General features: G+C 42.9%; 1 protein-coding gene across 2 annotated transcripts; it reads right to left on the reverse strand.

The window, feature by feature from the left end:
* Positions 1 to 10,030: 10,030 nt before the first annotated feature.
* Positions 10,031 to 23,762, reverse strand: LOC138736063 (uncharacterized). 2 transcript variants are annotated; one of them, XM_069884935.1, is made up of 3 exons: positions 20,195 to 23,762; positions 12,958 to 13,116; positions 10,031 to 10,897 (listed from the first exon to the last, which is right to left on the reverse strand). In XM_069884935.1, the coding sequence occupies exons 1-3, from the start codon at positions 20,250 to 20,252 to the stop codon at positions 10,863 to 10,865; spliced, it is 252 nt and encodes an 83-aa protein (XP_069741036.1). In that variant the 5' UTR covers positions 20,253 to 23,762; the 3' UTR covers positions 10,031 to 10,862. The 2 variants fall into 2 exon arrangements, 1 of the variants encoding a protein (XP_069741036.1); XR_011340073.1 differs by lacking the exons at positions 12,958 to 13,116; positions 20,195 to 23,762 and adding an exon at positions 11,048 to 12,950.
* Between the last annotated feature and the right edge of the window lie 842 nt (positions 23,763 to 24,604).

The raw sequence follows: 24,604 nt of genomic DNA on the forward strand, positions 1-24,604 counted from the left end.
GAAGATGCTGGCACGTATACATGTCAGGTCCCCCTCCCCCCCACCCACCCTGCCATTGATATTGAACAGGCGGTAAGAATATGTGGCATTTGTCAGGATGTGCAACCCAAAGCCCCTCAAGCTGAAGTGAACCCCTGGTCTGTTTATGGGGGAAAACTTCCTCATTGGTGTCAATGTACATTCCAAATGGCCAGTGGTAACACCCACGAGAAAAACAACAAGACCAGACCATTGAAAAACTGTGAAATATATTTGCATTACATGGAGTACCAATTGAACTGGTTTCCGATAATGGTCCACAGTTCGTAACAGAGGCTAAACGGTATTCAACATGTCTTGTCAGCATCCTACGACCCAAGCATGAACAGAGAAGCAAAACGTTTTGTCCAGACCTTCAAAAAGGCCATGAAAATGCAGAAATCCCTAAACGCATCATGGAGTCACAAAATTGCAATTTCCTGTTGTCTCACTCTACGACCAAATGAACACCAGCTGAATTGAACGTAACTTGAGAACAGGACTTTTCACAGTACATGCGAACATCGGCCTTTGAATACAATCCACGTCTCCCAGTAAATCTACCAGATGTGTAGAAGTGGGAGAACCAGTACTGGAACGAGACTACTGGATAGTAGAGGGCCATAGGTGAGAGGAGTTTTCATTATTCCACACTGGTGGGAACTAAAATATGGAGATGACACATTGACCAATTGAGAGCGGTGGACAATTCTATGTGTACATCCACGGCTCATGATCCTGATGAGATCCCAGATGAAATTCCCTGGCCCCATGCTTCTGTCTTTGAGGAACCAGTGTCCATCTCAACTGAGCTGCTCTCAACCAAGCAGTACCATGACTCAACAAAACAGTCCTACACTGTGGCCTACTCAAAAATGCAGTCCTAAGCAACATCCTAATTGGGTTCGCCAAAGACAAACTTCACCACCAACCAAGCTAGTACCCCAAAATCCAGAGTCCGGAGAAGTTGCAAAGTACCCCGAAGCATTCTACCTCTCTGAGATGATCAAAGAGAGAAAAACATTCTGATGAGTGACGGAAGGACTATGTTCAGTGACTTCACATTTCATATTTATAGTCGAGTCATAACCCTCACCATTAGTCTCAGGCACCACGTAATTATTGTAGTTTAGTACAAGTGCTGCCCGTGTGTTATTTTCACTAAGCATTTATTGTGTTTGGGGGGAGAGTGTTCTGTATATACACCTGCCGGCACAGCATGATGACATCATCACTCATCGTCACTGGGGAAACCATCTTAGTTCTGTATAAAACAATGAATGAAGCGTCACGTCTCCGTGTGCAGTGCTTTCTGAAACATCAAATACTTAACAGGTTCAACCTCCCAAAGTGCAACAACTGTGTTAAAATTCCATCTGCCATTCTGCAGCTCATTTTTCCAGCTGGTCCCGATCCCACTGCAGCTTTGGAAACCTTCCTCACCATCCACTGCACTTTCAATCTTTGCATCATCTGCAAACTTGTTGATCCCATATCCCACATGATCATCTGGATCATTGAAAGGGATTGAGAACATCTACAGGGAACGATGCTGTCAGAGAGCAGCAATGATCATCAAGGATCCACACCATCTAATACACACTCTGCCTGGCCCCCAGGAAAAGAATGTTGGGGTTGTACTTGCTGTCATGTAGGTGGGAGCGGGATACTCCACCAGCTGTCTGCACCCTTGCCCTTGCCCTCTCCCTCCCTACCTCTCTGTACCCCACCTTCTCCCTCCCCCTTCTCTCTCTACTCCTTCACTCCTCCTCTCTCTATCTACCCCCGCCCTCCTTCACCCCCTCCGCTCTCTACCCCCCACCCACCTCCACCCCCTTATCTCTCTCCCACCCCTCCCACATTTATCAGAAGATTGTAGATGAAAAAGTGTTATCAACAGTTACCTTGGGGATTCCAGAAAAATCAAGGATCTGAGATTGAACAAATTGTCTAATTTGTAACTATCTAAAAAAAATGAGTTTTAGGAAAATTAAATCTTACCACCAATTGTTCAAAAGATCCAAAATTGTTGCCAATATAAAGGTCTTTGAAACATTTAAAACCCAATCTGTGCCAGTCAATGAAGGCAGCGTCTTGTTATGGAGGAAGAAAAATTGTGGTTTGGATAATAGGGCTGGCAAGAGCAAAACTCTGAAATCCAAAAATCCTTTTAAATTGTGCCCATATACTCAGTCTGTTTAATTATTGCGCTTTCAGTTAGTTTATATAAATAAGAAGATAAATAAGACCCTAGAATTGCCAACATGGAAGTATTTGTGACAAAATATAGTTCCATTTCTACCCACATAGGGCAGTCAAATCAATTATCAAAGTGTAGCAAAAGAATCAAGTTATGTAGATTTGTAAAGGTGTGCCTGTGCTGCTAACTTATCTGTGAATAAAGAACACAGCAGAGGACCACAGAAACAGTTCAAAATACAAACAGTATAAAATCCTTCAATAGTAACACTGGTGGGAGGAAGGAGGGTTGAGAGAATGTCAGAAACATTCTTATGGAACTGATTCCTTCAAAGCTTGTACAAAATGGGTCTGCTTTTATAGTAAATATTCTCACTGTCCAATTTCATATGTTCTCATTAATGGGAAACTAATTAGAAACAGCTTTCACATTTGTTCATGGAATAGGAACATAGAACATAGGAAGTAGGAGCAGGAGTAGGCCAAAAATGTAATTTATGACCTAACTCCACCTACCTGCCTTCTCCCCATATCCCCTAATTCCTTTATCATATAAAAATTTATCTAACCAAATTTTAAATATGTCTAATGAAGCAGTCTCAACCACTTCCCTGGTTAGAGAATTCCAAACATTCACTACTCTCTGGGAAAAACTATTTTTCCTCATCTCTGTCCTAAATCTACTCCGCCGAATCTTGAGACTGTGTCCTCTCGTTTTAGTTTCCCCGGCCAGCTCAAAAAACCTTCCGACATCTATCCTATCCATACCCTTCATAATCCTATATGTTTCTATAAGATCTGCTCTCATTCTTCTGAACTCGAGTGAATACAATCCTAGACGATTTAATCTTCCATCATAAGTCAACCCCTTCATCCCAGGGATCAACCTAGTAAACCTCCTCTGGACCGTCTCCAAAGCCAGTATATCCTTCCTCAAATATGGAGACCAGAACTGGACACAGTACTCCAGGTGTAGTCTCACCAGTACCTTATACAGTTGCAACATTACCTCCTTACTCCTGAATTCAATTCCTCCAGCGATGAAGGCCAACATTCCATTTGCCTTCTTAATCACCTGCTGCACCTGCAACCTAACCTTTTGCGATTCATGCACAAGCCCTCCCAAGTCCCTCTGCACCACAGCATGCTGTAGTTTTTCACCCTTTAAATAATATTCAGCTTTTTTATTTTTCTTGCCAAAGTGGATAACCTCACATTTACTAACATTGTACTCCATCTGCCAGACCTTTGCCCACTCATCCAGGTTAATTATATCCCTCTGCAGACTCTCCACATCCTCATTACAATTTGCTCTTCTACTCAATTTGGTGTCATCCGCAAACTTGGCTACACCACACTTTGTCCCCCCCTCCAAGTTATCAAAGTAAATGATTAACAGTTTTCAATTTTCAATCTATGCCAATAGACTTCTCCGGACTCCACTTTCCTGTAATTTACTGAGAAGTCTCTTGTGCGGCACCTTATCAAACGCTTTCTGGAAATCCAAATATGCAACATCAACCTGTTCCCCTCTATCCACCGCACCCATTATATCCTCAAAGAATCCTAACAAGTTTGTCAAAGAAGATCTTCCCTTTCTAAAACCATGCTGCGTCTGCCTTATTGAACCCTTACGTTCCAAAAGTTTCACTATTTCATCTTTAATGACGGCTTCAAGCATTTTTCCAACTACAGATGTCAAACTAATTGGCCGATAATTTCCAGTCTTCTGCCTACATCCCCTCTTAAAAAGAGGCGTGACATTTGCTGTCTTCCAGTCTGCCAGGACCTGCCCAGAATCCAAGGAATTTTGGTATATGACCACCAATGCATGACCAGATGATTTGTCTGGCTTTAATCCCATTAGTTTCTCCATCACTACTTCCTTTGTAACAACTATTTTATCAAGGCCCTCCCCAATATTCGCATCCTTAACTCTGCACTTGGGCATGCTGGACGTGTCTTCCACCGTGAAAACTGACACAAAATATTTGTTCAATGCCTTGGCCATTTCCTCATGTTTTGCTACCAGTTTTCCTTTCTCATCCTCCAAGGGTCCTATGTTAATTCTGGTCACTCTCTTCCATTTTATATATTTATAAAATTTTTTGCTTTCTGTTTTTATATTTTGTGCCAATTTACTTTCATAATCCTTTTTCCCATTTCTTATTACTCGCTTTGTAACCCCTTGTCTCTTGAAGTTTTCCCAATCTTCCAGTTTCCCACTGCTCTTTGCAGCTTTGTACACCTGCGCCTTCAATTTTATACTCTCCTTTATTTCCTTTGTTAACCATGGTTGATTTTTTTCCTCCCTTGCTGCCCTTTTTCCTGACCGAAATATATTGTTGAGCATTACAAAATATTTCTTTGAAAATCTTCCACTGTTCCTCAACTGTTTCATGAATTAGCCTGTGCTCCCAGTCCACTCTGCCCAATTCCTTCCTCATCCTATGGTAGTCACCCCTGTTTAAGCATAATATATTAGTTTTAGATCTAACTATTTCTCCTTCCATCTGAATGAGAAATTCAATCGTACTATGATCACTCTTTCCCAGATGGTCTCTGACTATTACATAATTTACTCTCTCTATCTCATTGCACAACACGAGATCCAGGAGAGCATTTTCTCTTGTTGGTTCCTCAACATGTTGCTCAAGAAAGCTATTGCGGATACATTCTATGAAGTCCTCTTCCAGACTCCCACGACAAACTTGATTTTCCCAATCTATGTGGACTACTACCAATCATTATTACATGCCTCACTTATCTCTATTTATTTCCTGTGCCACTAAATTCTTGTTATTTGGTGGGCGATAGATAACACCCACCAATAATTTTTTTCCTTTGTTATTCTTTATCTCTACCCAAATGGACTCAACATTATGCTCTTTAGATCTTACCCCTCACTACTGCCTGGAGCTCATCTTTGATTAAGAGTGCAACTCCACCTCCCTTACCATCCTGTCTATCTCTTTGCACCACCTGATACCCTTGAAAGTTTAATTCCCATTTATAGTCACCTTGTAGCCATGTTTCCATGATGGCTACCCAATCATAGGCATGGGTACTGATTTGCACCTCAAGTTCACTAACCTTATTTCTAATACTGCAGGCATTCAGATAAAGTGCCCTTATGCTTTTTATCCTTTTCTGTAACCTTTTTTGATTTTTCTGCCCACTATTTTTCTTTGTAATTTTCTTAACACTATCATTGACCCAAAAACTCACTGCACCATCTGATTTTTTTTACTTTCTCCTCCCAACATTACTTTTCCTATTTTACTTTTCCTGGCCATTACTTTATCTTCCCTACCCTTTTCCCTATCACTCTGGTTCCCATACCCCTGCCAAATTAGTTTAAACCTTGCCCCACTGCTGTACCAAACATACTTGCCAAAATGTTGACACCTTTTGGATTTAGGTGCAACCCGTCCCTCTTGTAAAGATCATGCCTTCCCCAAAAGAGATTCAAATGATCCAAGAAGCCAAATCCTTGCCCTGTACACCAGCACCTCAGCCACACGTTCATTTTCCTTATCCTTATCCTTACATTCTTTTCATCACTTGCATTTGGAACAGGTAGTAATCCCGAAATCACCACGTTCTTGTCTTTCAGCTTTCGTCCCTGCTCACTGTAATCCCTTTTCATTACTTCCTCCCTTTTCTTGTCAATGTCGTTTGTACCCACATGTACCAAGACATCAGGCTGCTCTCCCTCTCCTCTCAGAATATTTTGGACCTGATTTGTGATATCTCGTACCCTTGCACCAGGGAGGCAGCACACCATGCGGGTATTCTTATCTGGCTCACAGAACCTCCTGTCTGTACCCCTGAGAATGGAGTCCCCAATAACTATTGCATTTCTCCTTTTCCTTTTCTTTTGCACCACTCTGCCAGGAATTGGAAAGTCTACCTTTCAAAGTCTTTAATTACTTCTTAGCATCAATCGCTCATACAGGACTGTCACAGTTAATGTCTCTAACAGATGTGGAAGGTCACAAATCCTCACTCCCTCATTGATAAGAAAAGTATGACAATTAATTTATGTGACACCATATCTGGGGAAATGAAGTCTTAAAAATGAAACGAGTTCAACTAAAGTTACAATCCTATAATCCCTTGCATTCTACCTTGGCCAACTTCTACAACAAGTCCCAGAATTCTTCACAATGCCACAAGGAAAATGTGGAAGTGCCCACAAATGTTAACATATTGACCATCCAATAATAAGACCTAAAATTAGGAAATGTCAAACCACTATTCCTTTTAGCTTTTTGAAGATTAACTGTATTTAATTGGGGCATTTACCAAAATTTAGGAATGAAAATTGATATAGAATGGAAAAGACACTTTAATTTAAGTAAAATATTTCAATAGAATTGATACACCCAATCATGGAAATGGATAAAAGTGATCATCTCGATAAGAGTAATTTAACATGATTAAAGAAAATAGAGAAATTTAATATAAAAGATGTTTATATTGTGACAGAGTATATAAAAATGTTCTTGGGACATAAATTGGAAAAGGCTTGTTGGAGTAGGTCACATGCAAACACTTTAAAACAGATCTTATTTGAAATACTGGAGCTATGCTAGACACAGTGGCTTCTCACACCTTTTTCCAAGAGCTTTGAAGAGTACTCAAGAGACATCATTAATGGATTCTTGTTTACCCAAAAGCAACAGATGAAAGAGAATGCTGGCTCCACTATTGTCTGCAGGAGAGGGTCATGTGGTTTTGCAACCAGAGAGAGTCAAATAGGCTCAGAATGTGAGAAGCAGAGATCACTTGACAGTGTCAGCCAGCAGAAGTTTCTAGGACTGAAAGAGGACAAGTTGGCAAGCTTTTGGAAGACAGACTGGTCGCAGCCTTTGTGGTTCATGCAAGAGGAGAGGTTTGGCTGTCTAATGTTTCATTTGGAATAAGAGAAACAGAAAGGAACTCTTGTGGTGACCTGAAAGAAAGAGGTTATCATCTGGAGAACCCTGATGGGGTAAGTTTCGTCAGCAAGGTACTGGAGTGGCTGATGGAAATACATCAGTTATGGATGTCCTGGACAACACATCTCTCTCTGAAAACCGACAAGAACCTTCCTGAGCAGTAACCATTTAGCTTTTGAGCACCAAAGCCTGGTGAACTTTATAAATGTTAAACTCTGTGCACAGTATAGGAATTGCTTGCAACCAGTGAACTTGGAGGAATGAGAAGTGAAATTGGACTGTGAACCAAAGAACTTTTCTAAACTTACACACACATTACATACAAGTGCACTTAGAATTAGAAGGGGGTTAAGTTAATAATATATCAAATTTTGATTCTGTTTTCATGTTAAGATAATTAAAAGCAACTTTTCTTTAAGTAACCATTTGTCTTGGTAAATATCTACTGCTGCTGGGTTTATGGGTCCTCTAGGCTCCTAACAATAACTCCTTGTAATTGTAATACCAAAATACATTGATCCTTCCCAATTTCACAAGGAAATTTAAAATAACTTGGTATAGGATCATTTAGAGGTAAAAGTTCACTCTTATGCAGATATAACTTGTACACTGAAAAGTGGCTAAATTTAGATAGCAAAGATGATATGTATGGTAAGGAAGCATCTAGATTAGATACAAAAAGCAAAATATCTGCATATAAGGATGTAATTATAGTGATCTTGTTTGCATTGCTACTAGCAATGTCTTAAGGATCATAGTTCCTGTTTGATTATACTTGTCTGCCAGCAGTGGACACACACAGATGGAGAGGCTGGTGTATGAGAGATGTGTAATGGAGGTTTGCAAGCCTCATGGTTGCTGCTTACAATAACTTTCAGTAAAGAACCTTTTCTTTCAGCCATGTGTTGTCTCAGAACTCACACATACAAATACAATATGAAACATGGTGTCAGAAGTGGGACGGAGGAAATTAAAAAGAAATAAGTTAAAAGAAAAAATATAAACTGATCAGTGAAAGTAGCTCTCCACCAATTAGCAAGAAAAAGAGAAGCTAACACAGTGAAAAATGAAAGGATTACATCCCCCAGCGAAAATTCAGTTGACAGGTAATGTGGCTGAAAATTGGAACAAATTCAAGCAACATTTTAGATTGTATTTAGTGGCAGTCGGAGCTCACGGGAAAAGTGATAAAGTGAAAGCATAAGTTTTCTTAGATGTTGTGGGTGATGAAGCCCTGGATGTGTATATGTGTGTTTGAGAGGCACAGATTTTTCACGTGTATACAGAAAAATGAAAGTATTGATCAGTATGTGACTGAATTGAGAAACAGAAGCAAAATGTGTGAATTTGGTGGGCTGACCGACTCGATGATAAAGGACAGACTTGTGTGTGGTATTCCAGATAATAGTCTAAGGGAAAGACTGCTACGAGAGCAAAATCTGGACCTGGAAAAACCCATAGCACTCTGTAGGGCTACAGAAACTGTAAAATTGCAAGCAAAACAGCTGTTCAGTGAAACTGACTACAACGTGGATGAAGTGAGCAAGAGCAGACATAAACTGTTTAACAAAATGTGAGCCAAAGTGGAAAGAGAGGCGTGGTCAGTGAGGAAAAATGAAAGGGACAATCAAAAGTCATGTCGTCGATGCGGTACACAAGGTGTCTGGCAATATGGTAAAATATTCTATATGTGAAATAAAAGCAACCATTATGCACGTTGCTGTAGGAACCAAGCGCAACAAAGCAAGGTTCATGCAGTAGATGAAATCGAGTAAAGGAATCCTAAGTAGATGTTGTGACTGAAAACAAGAAAAAACAGAGACTGGATGTTGTGATTAGAAGTGAATGACATATACATTTCAGTTAAATTGGATACTGGAGCACAAATTAATGTAATATCAGAGACTGATTTTAAGAAGATTAGACCTAGACCAAAGATGTATGGAACAAAAGTGAAGGTGATAGGAATATTCAGGTACTGATATACCAGTGCAAGGAGAATGCATTGTCAAAGTGAAACACAAGGACAGAGAGCACGTGCTAGCATTCATCGTGGGACCAAAGGATGTACGAGCCATATTAGGTTTAACAGCCTGTGAGAAACTGAACCTGATAAAAAGAGTCCTCGATGTGGAAAGCAAAGGAGAGTCAGTCTATGATAAACTCATGAAAGAGTACAATGACTTATTTCAGGGTCTAGGCTGCCTTCCAAGAGAACACATGATCAGAGTGGATAGATGTGTGCCACCGATAATACATCCATGCAGAAAAGTTCCATTTGCGCTTCAAAAGCAACTAAAGGCAGAGTTGGACAGGATGGAAAGCCTGAACATGATTCAGAAGATAGATGAGCCAACAGAGTGGGTTGGTTTACTCGTCATTGTGGACAAAAAGAATGAAAAGTTAGAATTTGCCTGGATCCAAGAGATCGAAACAGAGCAATAAAGAGAGAACACTTTAAGCTTCTGACACATGAAGAAATCATGTCACAGTTTGCACATTAGGGTTAGGCTTAGGGTTTGCAAATGCAAAGTTTTTTAGCAAGTTAGATGCATCCTCAGGATTTTCGCATTTGAAATCGGATGTAACATATTGAAATTGGATGAAGCAAATTCAAGACTGTGTACGTTCAATAGTCCATTTGGTAGATACGGATTCCTAATTTTACTATTCAAAATTGCCTCAGCTCCTGACGTGTATCATAAATCTATCCATATGGTCTAGGAGTACCTGGACAGAGTTGATACCTCAGTGGATGACATCATAGTAAGGGGAACCATGTGTCCTGGGTAAACTTGTACATCTCACTTTGTTTGTTTTAGATTGGTCACAGTGTTTGAGCTACTGAAAGAAAATAGACACCCACACCAAGAGCAGTTCAGTTTATACAAATGTTGATTACAAATTCAAAAGCTGATTTCAAACTACAAGATGCAAGCCCTTCCCAATTACTTATCAACGCCTGGACTGGTCCCAACTGTCGAAGCAAGGCAATGACCGCACACTTGTAGTAGGTTGTCGGGGCACCGGTAGCAGCTTCTCCACCTCCTCTGACCGGGACGTTAGCTGGACTCTAGAAGTTTTTCTTCTTGCTGAGAGATGTTTCCACCCCTCAGAGAGTCTCCACTTCAGCAATGGGACCATGGCTTATATTACCCAAAAAATTGTTTACTCATAGCTTATCTCTTTGAATAAATGATTTAATTATCTTCAAGGTCTCCTGACAGTCTGTGACCAACAAAAGACAACTGCATCTCTGGGCCCCATGGTGGAATTTAGATGATGTCCTCTGATGCAATTGCATCCCTTCTTGCATAAGCTGGTCTAAATCCTCCATTACATTCCACCCCTTGGTCGCAGCCTGTCACTTACAAGACTTTACAAGCATTTGAGTACAGGAGCGAAAAAGAGAAACTAAAACTATAATAAACAGAAAAATAAGCAATAATGCGAGCAACCATCGGAGAATATTGTGGTCCGATCCCCCAAATGTACCAATTATCCATGAAAAAGGATTCCAACCAAGGCTCAAACTATCCTTGTGGGCCACAATACCCAGACACTGAAGCTCATGAACAGATTTTGAAAAATTCTGAACATTATCATAGATATTAGTGGATACATCGGGACGTGTCCCCCATGGGCAACTCCCTCAGAATGTCCTTGACATTACAAATCCAATTGCTGGCATAAAAGCAGCTGTTAAGCCAGATCAGCAGGAGCGCAAGACGGAGGACCTGGAACAAAGAAGCGTGTCATATGTCAATCACGATGCTGTAAGCGTTCAGTATTTAAACAATCTAAATCATGCTGTCCCTCAGTAGCTGGGCAGGTGTCACTATTTCCCCTTTTACAGGAGGGCCACTACCTGGTGGTGCCACCCATACCTTTTCTCTGGCATTCCCTGGCTCAGGAATGGGGGGGCAATAACTGCTTTTCCTCTGGAATAGGCTGTAGTTCAGAAGCGTGAAGAAGTCGGTAGAAAGGTGTACCTCCCTTTAAAGGGTGATGATTCAAATTGCAGCACATGGCACCACCCCTTCAGGGTCCCCGGTGGTGTTAACAAACAAATTTGTTCCTTCAGTAAGCCGTTCATTCATTCAACTAACCCGGCAGCCTGCGGGTAAAAAGGAATATGGTGGACCCATAAGATACTGTTGTCAGTTGCCCGATCACAGATTGACTTCTCGGAGAAGTGCGAGCCATTATCAGACTAAATCTCCTCTGGTACATCATAACGAGAAATTAAAAGGTTTAGTCCTTGGATAGTGCTAGCTTGGTCAGCCATCTTGGTGGGAAAAACAAAAAACCAGGCCCGAAAAGGTGTCAACCATTACTAGGATGAAACATTTACCCATACAGTCTGGCATGGGGCCTCTGTAATCAATTTTCCAGACCATAGCCAAGCGAGTTCCCCGTCTTATTTGGCCATGTGGACAAGGAGGAACGGTGCGGGACTTCACAAGCTGGCATGCTGGGCATGTATGCACGACCAGGCGGATATCATCCTGATGGACAGGTAAGGCATGTGTATGGGCCCACATAGCTGATCCCTTCTCCCCCAAATGGCCACACTGTTCATGTGCCCATTGAGCCTGGGGGACAGTATCGGCGCGGCTAATAGTGGCAAGCTGATCTGCTACTGCATTATGTTGTGCCGTGTTCATCGTTGCATTGGTATGGACGTCAACGTGATAAACGGTTATCTCACGATGATGGGAAGCATCCCACAACAGCTGCCACAACTGTTTGCCCCATACTGGGTGGTCATGTTTCAGCCAGTCGTTCTTTTGCCTATCAGGCATCCATACCACTAGTCCATTAGCCACAGCCCAGGAATCAGTAAACAGCCGAAGAGGGTGATCATGGGAGTCTAGTGGTAAAGTGACCGCCTTCAACTCAGGATACTGACTGGAGCCACCATCCCACTCCTCTGATAAGTGAGTTCCTGACCTGGGATGGTAAGCCACCGCCTTCCACTTCTGCTTTCCTTGCACCCACTGGCAGCTACCATCAGTAAACCAGGCATCCTCTTGTTCTGCTTCCTGTACCATCTCTTCCGTGGCCCCTTGGATCATCACATCATCAATATAATGGTGAATCAAGAGAAAAGGCAATATTGGTACCGCCTCCAAATCACGGGGAATTAGGCTGTGGCAAATAGTGGGAGAGTATAAATAGCCCTGAGGGAGGCGGGTGAAGGTATACTGTGCTCCTTCCAGGTAAAGGCGAACTGATCCTGTGAGACTTCAGCTATAAGAATACTGAAGAAGGTGTTAGTGAGATCAATGACAGCATACCATGTTCCTGAGTTCCCAGTAGCAATGTTTTCAATAAGGGTGTGAGAGATAATGGAATAAGGGAAGTCAAGCAAGTGCTAAATAGGAATGAATTATGATGGGTTGAATAAGGGTGGAGTAAGAATGGAGTGTGAGGAAGGGTTAAGCAAGTATAATAGAATAGGGGTCTTATAGCAAGTAGATAGATTTAGCAAGTCCTGGGGGTTGAGATTTATGAATAAGAACAAAGACATGACACTTCCTGGTCAACAAGTTTACACACAGAAAGGCACACAAATTGCACATAGGCAGAATTACCTAATGCCAAACCAATCCAGGAGGCAGAAGAATGTTAAGGGGGAGGTACCTCTGTACTGAAATAGAATGTATAAAAAGTTGGGTAAGCCCCAGTATATGTGTGTATTCCCAGGGTAAGGGGAAGCACCCAACTTTGCACTGTTGTAAAATAAATGTTCTTTGTTCTCAATTTTTGTCTCGAGTGAAATCTGTGAAGGTACCTCTGCTTCTCACAACTTGGGGACTCGTCCGGGATCGCACTCCCTCCACTGACAGAGCGCCTGACGACGGGGGTAGGTGCACCCCGGCTGATTCAGCTGGACTCCCAGACGACGGGTAGCTGGTCAGTGGACGAAACGAGTGATATCCGAGAAGAGGCACTGAGAATAAATGACAGGAGGACGTTAAGGAAGCGCGCTAGGAATAGCTACTGGATTCCGGTAAGAGGAATTTCATTTTCCTGCCAATATGGGAGGAAGAAGTAGCAAGGGAAAAAGTCCTTAAGAAGGACGGGAGGATAAAATACCGAAACATAGTCCGTAAGGACTAATGTTATCCAATTGGAGAGCGGGGAAAACCCGTGGGAAGGATAAGCAGACCATGGTCAGGTATTGTTGTCAGGAATGGGTTAAGAATCTGATAAAAGGGAGTTCAGTATATTGGCCAAAGTTCGGATCCGACGAGGACTGGATGTGTCAGGCATTGAACATCTGGCTCTACCAAAATCAAGGAGACAATACCGGGAGTAGGGAATATGCAGCCTTTTGGCTTAGTGAATCATCTAATCAGATGATATTGGACGGGAAGAAATTTACAAATAAGAAGGATGAGGAACCTTCTGCCCCCGAAATAAAGGGATGGGATGTGTTACATTCCCTCCCTCCACCTTATGTTTCCCCTGTGCCGGCTCCCATTCCCCTTTTTCCCCTATGTTTTACCCTTCTTTACCTTCCCCTCCTCCTCCACAGTTAAATAAAGGAGAAAGTAGGAGTGGTATGAGGACTCACTCAGAGTGCAAGATTACCACCTGAATTGACACGAGAGGGAGGAGACTTTGATTGTGAGGGTCATTCAGAAGAACAGTATGAGGCCCTTCGGGAGGAAGGGGGAGGACTCTTTGATTTGTCTCCCAGAGGGCAGGAACTTAACCATCATAGAGGAGGAGATAAGCCAGAAACTAACTGGATGAGACCTTTATGAGAGGTTCCCTTGGGAGGGAATGCAGGGGGTCTCAGATTTGTGAATGTGCCTTTGACTAGTACTGAGGTGCGCAATTTTAAGAAGGAAATTACCTCTCTGATAGAAGACCCTCAGGGATGTGCAGAACAATTAGATCAATTTTTGGGACCTAATATATATACCTGGGATGAATTAATGTCTATCTTTAAGACTCTATTTACTTTGGATGAGCGTGGAATGATCTGCCTGGCAGGGATTAGAGTCTGGGATAGGGAACACCAGGTGGGGCCAGAGGCGATACCTGGAGAAGCTAAATTTCCCCTGGTAAACCCAAATTGAGATAAGACTACTAATGATGGTCGCACGCAAATGGATGAGTACAGGGTTAATCTAGTAAAAGGAATGAAGTAGTCTGTTCCAAAAGGACAGAACTTTGAGAAGGCATTTGAGGTTCCCCAAGGTCCCGAGGAGACCCCCTCTGCATTTCTGACAAGATTACGTGCGGCCATCAGCAATATGCGGGGTTGGATATAGAAGGTTCCCTTCTGAGGTTGGGGACTCGTTAGTCAGAGGGACAGATAGAAGGTTTGTGGGACGAGATCGGGGGATCCAGGTTGGTCTGTTGCCTCCCTGGTGCCAGGGTCAGGGATATCTCTGATTGAGTACATAGCATTCTGCAAGGGGAAGGAGAACAGCCAGAAGTCGTGGTCCATGTGGGGACCAATGACTTAGCTAGAAGTGGGGATGAGGTCCCGAAACAGGATTATGTGGAATTAGGTAGGAAGTTCAAAAACAGGACCTCTAAGGTAGTAATCTCTGGATTGCTGCCCGTGCCACGAGCTAGTGAGGGTAGAAATAGGAGGATGTGGAGGATGAATGCGTGGCTAAAGAGATGGTGCAGGGGGCAAGGGATAAGATATTTGGATCATTGGGATCTCTTCTGGGGAAGGTCGGACCTGTACAAAAGGGACGGACTCCACTTGAACTGGAGGGGGACCAATGTGCTGGCAAGCAGATTTGCTAGAGCTGTGGGGGAAGGTTTAAACTAGTTTGGCAGGGGGGTGGGGAACAGAGTGTGAGAGCAGTGTCCAGGGGGTATGGCCACTTAGATAGGAATAAAACCGATAACAAAGGTAGGATGGAGATTAGGGTAGAAGGTAGAAAAGAGAATGTATGTGAGGGTCATTCTCTGAGATGCATATATTTTAATGCAAGAAGCATAGTGAACAAGGTAGATGAGCTTAGAGCATGGACAGATACTTGGGGTCATGATATTGTGGCAATTAGTGAGACCTGGCTACAAGAGAGGCAGGACTGGCAACTTAATGTTCCAGGATACATTTGTTTTAGATGTGATAGATCAGGGGGTAAAAAAGGGGGAGGAGTTGCTCTGCTTGTTAAGGAGGACATTACTGCCGTGAGGTGGCAAGATGGTCTGGAGGAATCGTCCACTGAGGCTGTTTGGGTGCAATTGAGGGGTGAAGGAGGCATGAGGGTGCTAATTGGAGTGTATTATAGACCACCAAATGGGTCAAGAAAACTAAAGGAACAAATGTGTAGAGAGATAACATATATGTGTAAGAATCATAAGGTAGTGATCATGGGAGATTTTAACTTCCCTCATATTGATTGGGATACCCATACAGTTAGAGGGCTGGATGGGCTAGAGTTCGTTAAATGTGTTCAAGATTGTTTTCTGAATGAATTAGTAGAAGAACCGACTCGGGACAGTGTAATACTGGATCTCCTGTTAGGGAACGAGCTAGGCCAGGTATCAGACATTAATGTTGGAGATCCAATTGGGTCCAGTGATCATAATTCTGTTAGTTTTAGGGTAGTTTTAAGGAAGAGCAAGGAAGGGCCTAAAGTTGAGGTTATGGATTGGAGAAGAGCAAATTTCGAAGGAATAAGAAGGGATTTGGGGAGTATTGAGTGGGACAGGATATTTTCAGGTGAGGGTGTAAATGAAAAATGGAGGATATTCAAAAAAGAAATTTTGAGGGTACAGAGTAGTTATGTCCCAGTCTGGATCAAAGGAAAGGCTGGAAGTCATCGGGAGGCTTGGTTTTCGAGGAATATTGGAAATTTGGTTAGGAGAAAAAGGGAGGTGTACAAGAGGTATAAAGAACAGGGAGCTGACAATTTGAAGGAGGACTACAAGGAATGTAGAAGGAATCTTAAGAAAGAAATTAGAAAGGCCAAAAAAAGGCACCAAGAGACTTTGGCAGACAGAGTAAAAATAAATCCAAAGGGTTTCTATAAGTACATTAAAAGTAAAAGATTAGTGAGGGAAAAAATTGGACCCCTTTTAGATAGTGAGGGAGGTCATGAAGCTTATCAGGATAACCGAGGAGGTAGTGATGGCTGTGTTGAAAAAGATAAAGGTGGATAAATCTCCCGGACCGGACAAAATATTCCCAAGGACACTCAGGGAGGCTTGTGGACAGATAGTGGGGCCATTAACAGAGATATTTAGGATGTCACTGGTCACGGGGGTAGTTCCAAAGGATTGGAGGGTGGCGTATGTGGTTCCGCTGTTTAAGAAAGGGTCCAAATGTAAACCTGGGAATTATAGGCTCGTGAGTCTGACGTCCGTGGTGGGTAAGTTGATGGAAAGTGTTCTGAGGAATGGTATTTACAAATATTTGGAGGTACAGGGATTGTTAGGGAGTAACATGGTTTTGTCAGGGGTAGATCATGCTTGACAAACCTGATTGAGTTTTTCGAGGGGGTTACAAAAAAGTTTGATGAAGGGAAAGCTGTGGATGTTATCTATTTAGACTTTAGTAAAGCTTTTGACAAAGTTCCCCACAGGAGGTTAGGAAAAAAGGTGGAGGCATTAGGTATAAATGAGGAGGTAGTGAAATGGATTCAGCAGTGGTTGGATGGAAGGTGTCAGAGAGTAGTGGTGAAAAATTGTTTGTCCAATTGGAGGCCGGTGACTAGTAGAGTTCCTCAGGGATCGGTCCTGGGTCCACTATTGTTTGTTATATATATTAACGATCTGGAAGTAGGGGTGGAGAATTGGATAAGCAAGTTTGCGGATGATACAAAGATTGGTGGTGTTGTGGACAGTGAGGAAGATTACCGTAGAGTAAAAGTTGATTTAGGAAGGCTGGAGGTGTGGGCTGAGAAATGGCTGATGGAATTTAATACAGATAAGTGTGAGGTGTTACATTTTGGAAAGGCAAATCTAAATAGGTCATATGCATTAAATGGTAGGCTATTGAGATGTGCGGAGCAACAAAGGGATTTAGGAGTTGTGGTAAATAATACCCTCAGGGCTGATACTCAGGTAGATGGTGTGGTGAAGAAGGCATTTGGAATGTTGGCCTTCATAAATCGGAGTATTGAATTCAAGAGTAGGGAGGTTATGACGAAATTGTACAAGGCATTGGTGCGGCCAAATTTGGAGTACTGTGTACAGTTTTGGTCACCAAATTATAGGAAAGATATAAACAAAATAGAGAGAGTGCAGAGAAGGTTCACGAGAATGTTGACAGGATTTCAGGGTCTGAGTTACAGGGAAAGGTTGTGCAGACTGGGGCTTTTTTCTCTGGAGCGTAGAAGATTGAGGGGGGACTTGATTGAGGTGTTTAAGATTTTAAAAGGGACAGACAGAGTAAATGTGGATAGGCTTTTTCAATTAAGAAAGGGGGAGATTCAAACTAGAGGACATGGTTTAAGATTGAAGGGGGAAAATTATAAGGGGAACATGAGGGGAAATTTCTTTACGCAGATGGCGGTGGGGATGTGGAATGAGCTTCCGACAGATGTGGTCAAAGCGGGATCATTGGTTACATTTAAGGAAAGACTGGATAGTTACATGAATAGGAGAGGACTGGAGGGGTATGGACCGGGTGCTGGTCAGTGGGACTCGGAGGGTGGGGATTTGTTACGGCATGGACTAGTAGGGTCGAACTGGCCTGTTCTGTGCTGTAAGTGGTTACATGGTTAATCCCCAGCAGGTGAACAGTGGGTATTGACGAGTTTTGTTACTAATTCAGCTTTAGATATCAGGAAGAAATTATAAAAGACTGAGAATTGGCATGAACAGGGACTATTACAGCTTTTGCAGATCGCACAAAGGGCATACGTCCAGAGGTCTGAAGAAAAACAGAAAGGAAAGGCTAAGATTTTGATGCAGGCTGTAAAGGAATTTGTGGATGGAAAGCAAGGAAGTGTTAGGAACTGTGTGTCGGCTCCTGGATGTTGGGAGGAGCGCCGGGAGGGGGGAAGTAGAAACCAGGACAGAGGTAGGGGTAGAGGAGGATTCCAGGGATGGCGACCGTTCCCGGGACCCCGTGGAGACCCTGGCAGAAATTGGGAAACAGGAGCAATGGTATGCTATTATTGTAAAAAGGAGGGACATTTTAAGAGGGAATGCCCAATGCGGGGCAGGGAGACGTGATCTTACACATTGGTGGAGGCAGATTATGAATAGGGGGGTAACGGTTCTCAGCTAATGCATACTGTGGGGCTGCACGGAGAACCATTGGTAAATTTAAGCGTAGGACCCCACGGTGACAAAATGACTTATCTAGTAGATTCCGGGGCAGCCCGGTCTAGTACTTTACGACGGCCCGAATGTGTTAAAACAGAAGGGATGGTGATGATTTCGGGGGTGGGGGGGGGTAGAGAATGTAAAGATACAAATGGGAGGAAAGATAGTAACAGAGGATCTTTTACTAGTTCCCCAAGCTGGGGTTTGCTTGTTGGGACGTGATTTACAGGACCAATTGGCTATCGGTACCAGACCACAGGAATCGGGTATCGGGGTTCAATTTTATGTGCTGACGGAGGAGGATCAGGGACTAATAAATCCTAGGGTATGGGCGAAAAGAGGCAATAGAGGAGGGTTAGATGTTCCTCCCCTGAAGTTACTCTAAAAGACCCCGACCAGGTAGTTCGACGAAAACAGTATCCGATTCCTATGGCTGGCCGAAAGGAACTGGAGCCAGTAATTGACCAATTGGTGAAAGACGGTATACTCGAACCCTGCATGTCACCTTTTAATACTCCAATTTTACCTGTCCAAAAACCAGACGGCACATACCGATTAGTACAGGATTTAAGAGAATTAAACAAAATTATTCTCACCCGTTATCTATAACCTAACTCTTATACGTTGATGGGTAGGATTGACCCCCATAGTAAGTGGTTCAGTGTAATAGATCTCAAAGATGCCTTCTGGACCTGCCCTTTGGCAATGGACAGTAGGGACATGTTTGCATTTGAGTGGGAAAATCCCTTTACAGGATGGAAAAATCAATACCGGTAGACGGTCCTTCCACAGGGTTTTACGGAATCACCAAATTTGTTTGGCCAAGTTTTGGAACAGGTACTAGATGAGGCCCCTCGGAGAGAGGATTGTCAATTATTACAATATGTGGATGATTTATTAATCACTGGGGAAATGTATGATTCGGTTAAACAATACACTGTTGATTTTTTGCATTTTCTAGGGAATAAGGGTCTTAGAGTGAGTGAATCGAAGTTGCAATTTGTTCAATCCGAGGTTAAATACTTAGGTCATTTGGTTAGTCAAGGAATTAGGAAGATGTCCAGAGAGAACACGCGGTATTTTGCAGATCCCGCTTCCAAAGAATGCTCAAGAATTTCAGAAATTCCTTGGTTTGGTGGGATACTGTAGGATTTAGATTGAGAATTATTCCAGCCTGGTCAAATTTCTATATGATAAACTTGCGACTCTAGGGGGTGAAATTGTTGTCTGGGCTGAGGGGGAGATTGAAGATTTTGATATGGTGAAACAGCGTCTTACTAATGCCCCAGTTTTGGCCTTACCCGACCTAACTAAGCCATTTGACCTATAGACCAATGCGAAAGACGGTGTGGCCATGGGAGTATTAACGCAAAAGAGGACAGGCTTTAGACAACCAGTTGCCTTTCTGTCAAAGATTTTAGATCCTGTTTGTCGTGGTTGGCCAGAATGTGTGCAAGCAATTGCGGCCACTGCCATTCTAGGAGAGGAAGGACGCAAAATTACATTTGGTGCCCCAATGACAGTTCACGCCCCTCACACAGTCCGCACCATTCTCTTACAACGTGCCGGACGGTGGCTTACCGATTCCAGAATTTTAAAGTATGAAGCGATTCTCATGCATAGGGATGATTTGACATTGATTACAAATAAAGAACAGAATCCAGCCGCCTTCTTGGTTTCTCCAGATTCTGATACTGTTCCCAATGATTGAGAGCATGTATGTTTAGAAGTGATAGATTTACAGACAAAAATTAGAGATGATTTAAGTGACGAACCTTTACGGGAGGGTGAAAGATGGTTTATTGATGGATCTTCCCGCTGCATCGACGGCATTCGGTATCGCAGGTATAGTGTAGTGGATGGGAATGAAGGAGTTGTGATTGAAGCTGGTCGTCTTCCCGGTCATTGGTCGGCACAATCCTGTGAATTATATGCCCTCTGTAGAGCTCTCCAGGGTTTAGAGGGAAAGGTGGGCACAATCTATACCGACTCAAAGTATGCTTTTGGTATAGTGCACACCTTTAGAAAGATTTGGAAAGAGCGGGGAATGATAACTGGGAAAGGACAAAAGTGATCCATGAAAACTTAATTGTTCAATCCTTAGATGCTCTTATGTTACTTGAGGAGATAGCTGTAGTTCATGTATGGGGCCATCAAATTATTGACAGTCCTGAAGCACAGGGGAACAAACGGGCAGATGAAGCTGCCAAACAGACTGCGCTCACAGAAAAAATAGACATGCAACTGTTACTCCCCACCCCACATGAGGTTCAAAAGACCTCGGGAAGAGGAGGTTTATATGAAAGACCAGGGAATGCGTCAAACTGCAGATGGGTTATGGTGGACGGCAGAGGGACATCAAGTCCTGAATAAAGCCTTGGCTCGTCAGATTATTGATCAGCTCCACCAGCAGAGGAATGCAGGCACTTGTTGACGCCTTTGTACAGTCCTTTAATTGTTCTGGAATATACACCTTAGCCAAACAGAGTACTCAGGGATATCCAATTTGTCAGCGAGTGAATAAGAAAGTAATACGCTATGTAATGCCTGGGGGTCGCGATATAACCATACACCCGTTTCAACGAATACAGATTGACTTCACGGAATTGCCCAAGATAGGGGTCTATAAATATCTCCTAGTAATGGTGGATCATTTTACTCGATGGGTTGAGGCTTTCCCGACCCCTAATGATCGTGCTAACACCGTTATTCGGATATTACTAGAGGCTATTATTCCACGGTACGGTATTGTGCAAACTATTGATTCAGATCGAGGTACACATTTTACCTCTCAGGTACTCCAGGGAGTGTGTAAAATCTTGGGAATAGATTGGCAGTTACATACCCCATGGCACCCCCAGAGTTCAGGCCGAGTCGAGCGGATGAATCAGACCCTGAAAAACCAACTCACTCGACTTCATGAGGAAACTGGTCTCTCCTGGATTAAATGCTTACCCTTAGCTTTAATCAGGATCCGCACAGCTCCCCGTAAGGACATTGTAGTCTCACCATATGAAATGATGTTCGGTCTTCTTTACATGGGATTCCACACTGATTCCCCTACCCCTGAGGCGATTGACCAATATATATCTAAATATTTACAGGGACTTTCCACTTCTTTATATGACTTAAGACAGAAGGGTTTATTAGCTCCAAACCCACCCCTGGACTATCCCATTCATTCCATTAAAGCTGGTGATTGGGATTATGTAAAAGCGTGGCAAGACCATAAACTAGAACCTATATGGGACGGCCCTTATTATGTACTTTTGATTACAGACACTGCAGTACGAACAAAAGAAAAGGGATGGACTCATGTACAACGCATTAAGCGTGCTAATCCACAGACTAAGGACGTTGATAATAATCCCCTCCACCTGGCATGCAGTTTCGCATCCTTCTGGTCTGAAAGTTACAGGGTGGGGTAGTATTGATGGTGAGAGAAGGGACCGACACGATTGACAGAAAAGATATCAACTCGGAAGATGCAGAACCTATATGGGTAGAACTGAGGAATAGTAAGGGGTGGAAAACGTTAGTGGGGGTGGTATAGAGGCCTCCAAATAGTAATGTAGAGGTGAGGGAAGGCATTAAAAGAGAAATTAGAGAAGTGTGCAATAAGGGAACAGCCGTCATCATGGGAGACTTTAATTTGCATATAGATTGGACTAGTCAAATTGGTAAAAATACAGAGGAGGAGGAATTCCTTGAATGTTTACGGGACGGTTATCTAGACCAATATGTCGAGGAACCAACTCGGGAGCAGGCCATTTTAGATTGGGTATTATGCAACGATAAGGGGCTAATCAGCAATCTTGTTGTACGAGGCCCTTTGGGTAGGAGCGATCACAATATGATCGAATTCTCACTCGACATGGAGAGTGATGAAATTAAAAACGAGACTAAGGTCCTGAATTTAAATAAAGGGAATTATGATGATATGAGACGGGAGTTGAGTAAGATTGATTGGGTGGTGTTTATGGGGGAGTTGACTGTGGATAGACAATGGAAAGCATTCACAGATCTAATGGAGAAATTGCAAAATTTGTTTATACCGGTTGAGCATAAAAATAAACCAAAAAAGGTGACTCAACTGTGGATAACAAGGGAAATTAGAGACAGCATTAGGTCCAAAGAGAGAGCATATCAATTGGCCAAAAAAAGTACCACAACCAAAGACTGGGAGCAGTTCAAGATGCACCAAAGGAGGACAAAGGGATTAATCAAGAGAGCAAAAATAAATTACGAAAGTAAGCTTGCGGCAAATATAAAAACCGACTGCAAAAGCTTTTATAAATATGTCAAGAGGAAAAGATTGATGAAATCCAGAGTAGGTCCTTTGCAGTCGGAATCAGGGGAATATATAATGGGGAACAAGGAAATGGCAGACCAATTAAATTCTTACTTTAGTTCTGTTTTTACAAGAGAGGATACAAATAACCTCCCAAGGATGTTGGGAAACATAGAGACTAATGCAAGGGAGGAACTGAAAGAAATCAGTATCTCTAAGGACATGGTCTTGGGGAAATTGATGGGATTGAAGGCAGATAAATCCCAAGGGCCTGATAATCTACATCCTAGGGTACTCAAGGAAGTGGCCATTCAGATAGCAGATGCTTTAAGAATTATTTTCCAGAACTCGATAGACTCAGGATCAGTACCCATGGATTGGAGGGTAGCTAATGTTACCCCACTATTTAAAAAGGGGGGTAGAGAAAAAGCGGGGAATTATGGGCCGGTGAGCCTTACATCAGTAGTGGGCAAAATGATGGAATCCATTATTAAGGATGTAATAGCAGAGCATATGACTAGCAGAGAAGGGATCGGACGGAATCGACATGGATTTACAAAAGGTAAATCGTGCTTGACAAATCTATTGGAATTCTTTGAGATGGTGACAGGTAAAATAGATGGGGGATAGCCAATGGATGTGGTGTACCTGGATTTGCAAAAGGCCTTCGATTAGGTCCCGCATAAATGACTGGCTTACAAAATCAAGGCTCATGGGATTGGGGGCAAAGTATTGATGTGGACTGAGAACTGGCTGGCAGGTAGAAGACAGAGAGTTGGGATAAATGGCTCGTTTTCTGAGTGGCAGGCGGTGACCAGTGGGGTGCCACAGGGATCTGTACTGGGACCCCAGCTGTTCGCAATTTACATTAATGATCTGGATGAGGGGATTGGATGTAATATCTCCAAATTTGCAGATGACACTAAGCTAGGAGGGGTTGTGTGCACGGAAGAGGGGGTCAGGAATCTCCAGTGTGATTTCAATAAATTGAGGGACTGGGCAGATACATGGCAAATGCACTACAATGTGGATCAATGTGAGGTTATCCACTTTGGTCATACAAACCGGAGGGCAGATTACTATTTGAATGGCAATAGATTAAGAGATGGGGAAGTCCAGAGAGACCTCGGGGTACTTGTACACCAGTCTCTAAAGGCCAGCATGCAGGTACAGCAGGCGGTTAAAAAGGCAAATGGTATGTTGGCCTTCATATCAAGAGGGTTTGAGTATAGGAACAAGGATACCTTACTGCAGCTGTACAGGGCCTTGGTGAGACCCCACCTGGAGTATTGTGTGCAGTTTTGGTCACCTTATCAAAGGAAGGATGTTCTTGCAATGGAGGTAGTGCAGAGGCGATTCACCAGGCTGATAACTGGAATGGCAGGAAAGACTTAAGAGAAAAGATTGCGCAAATTGGGATTGTACGCGCTGGAGTTTAGAAGATTGAGAGGGGATCTCATAGAGACATATAAAATTCTGGCAGGACTGGACAGAATGGATGCAGATGGGATGTTTCCAAGGATGGGAAAATCCAGAACCCAGGGCCATGGTTTGAGGATAATAGGCAAACCATTTAGGACCGAGATGAGGAGGAATTTCTTTACCCAGAGGGTGGTGAATCTGTGGAATTCATTGCCGCAGAGGGCAGTAGAGGCAGGTTTATTAAATATATTTAAGAGGGAATTAGATCTATTTCTTCAGTATAAGGTTATTAAAGGTTACGGAGAGAAGGCGGGGACGGGCTACTGAACTTTAAGATCAGCCATGATCTCGTTGAATGGCGGAGCAGGCTCGAAGGGTCGAATGACCTACTCCTGTTCCTATCTTCTATGTTTCGATGTTTCTCCACCGACAAATTGTTGTAATGTTATTTTTATAATCTGTGGTATTTTTT

Source organism: Narcine bancroftii, chromosome 1 (genome assembly GCF_036971445.1).
Source record: "Narcine bancroftii isolate sNarBan1 chromosome 1, sNarBan1.hap1, whole genome shotgun sequence".
In the NCBI taxonomy this organism is placed as follows: domain Eukaryota; kingdom Metazoa; phylum Chordata; class Chondrichthyes; order Torpediniformes; family Narcinidae; genus Narcine; species Narcine bancroftii.

Excerpts from the sequence above, each read along its gene's own strand:
- LOC138736063 (XM_069884935.1), bottom strand. The coding sequence starts at position 20,252 with ATGCCGTCGATGCAGCGGGAAGATCCATCAATAAACCATCTTTCACCC. Across the intron at positions 13,117-20,194 it reads TCTTTCACCCTCCCGTAAAG|TGCCTCTTCTCGGATATCAC; the intron begins GTTCGTCACTTA and ends ATTTATTCTCAG. Across the intron at positions 10,898-12,957 it reads CCAAGTTGTGAGAAGCAGAG|GTCCTCCGTCTTGCGCTCCT; the intron begins GTACCTTCACAG and ends TCTTTGTTCCAG.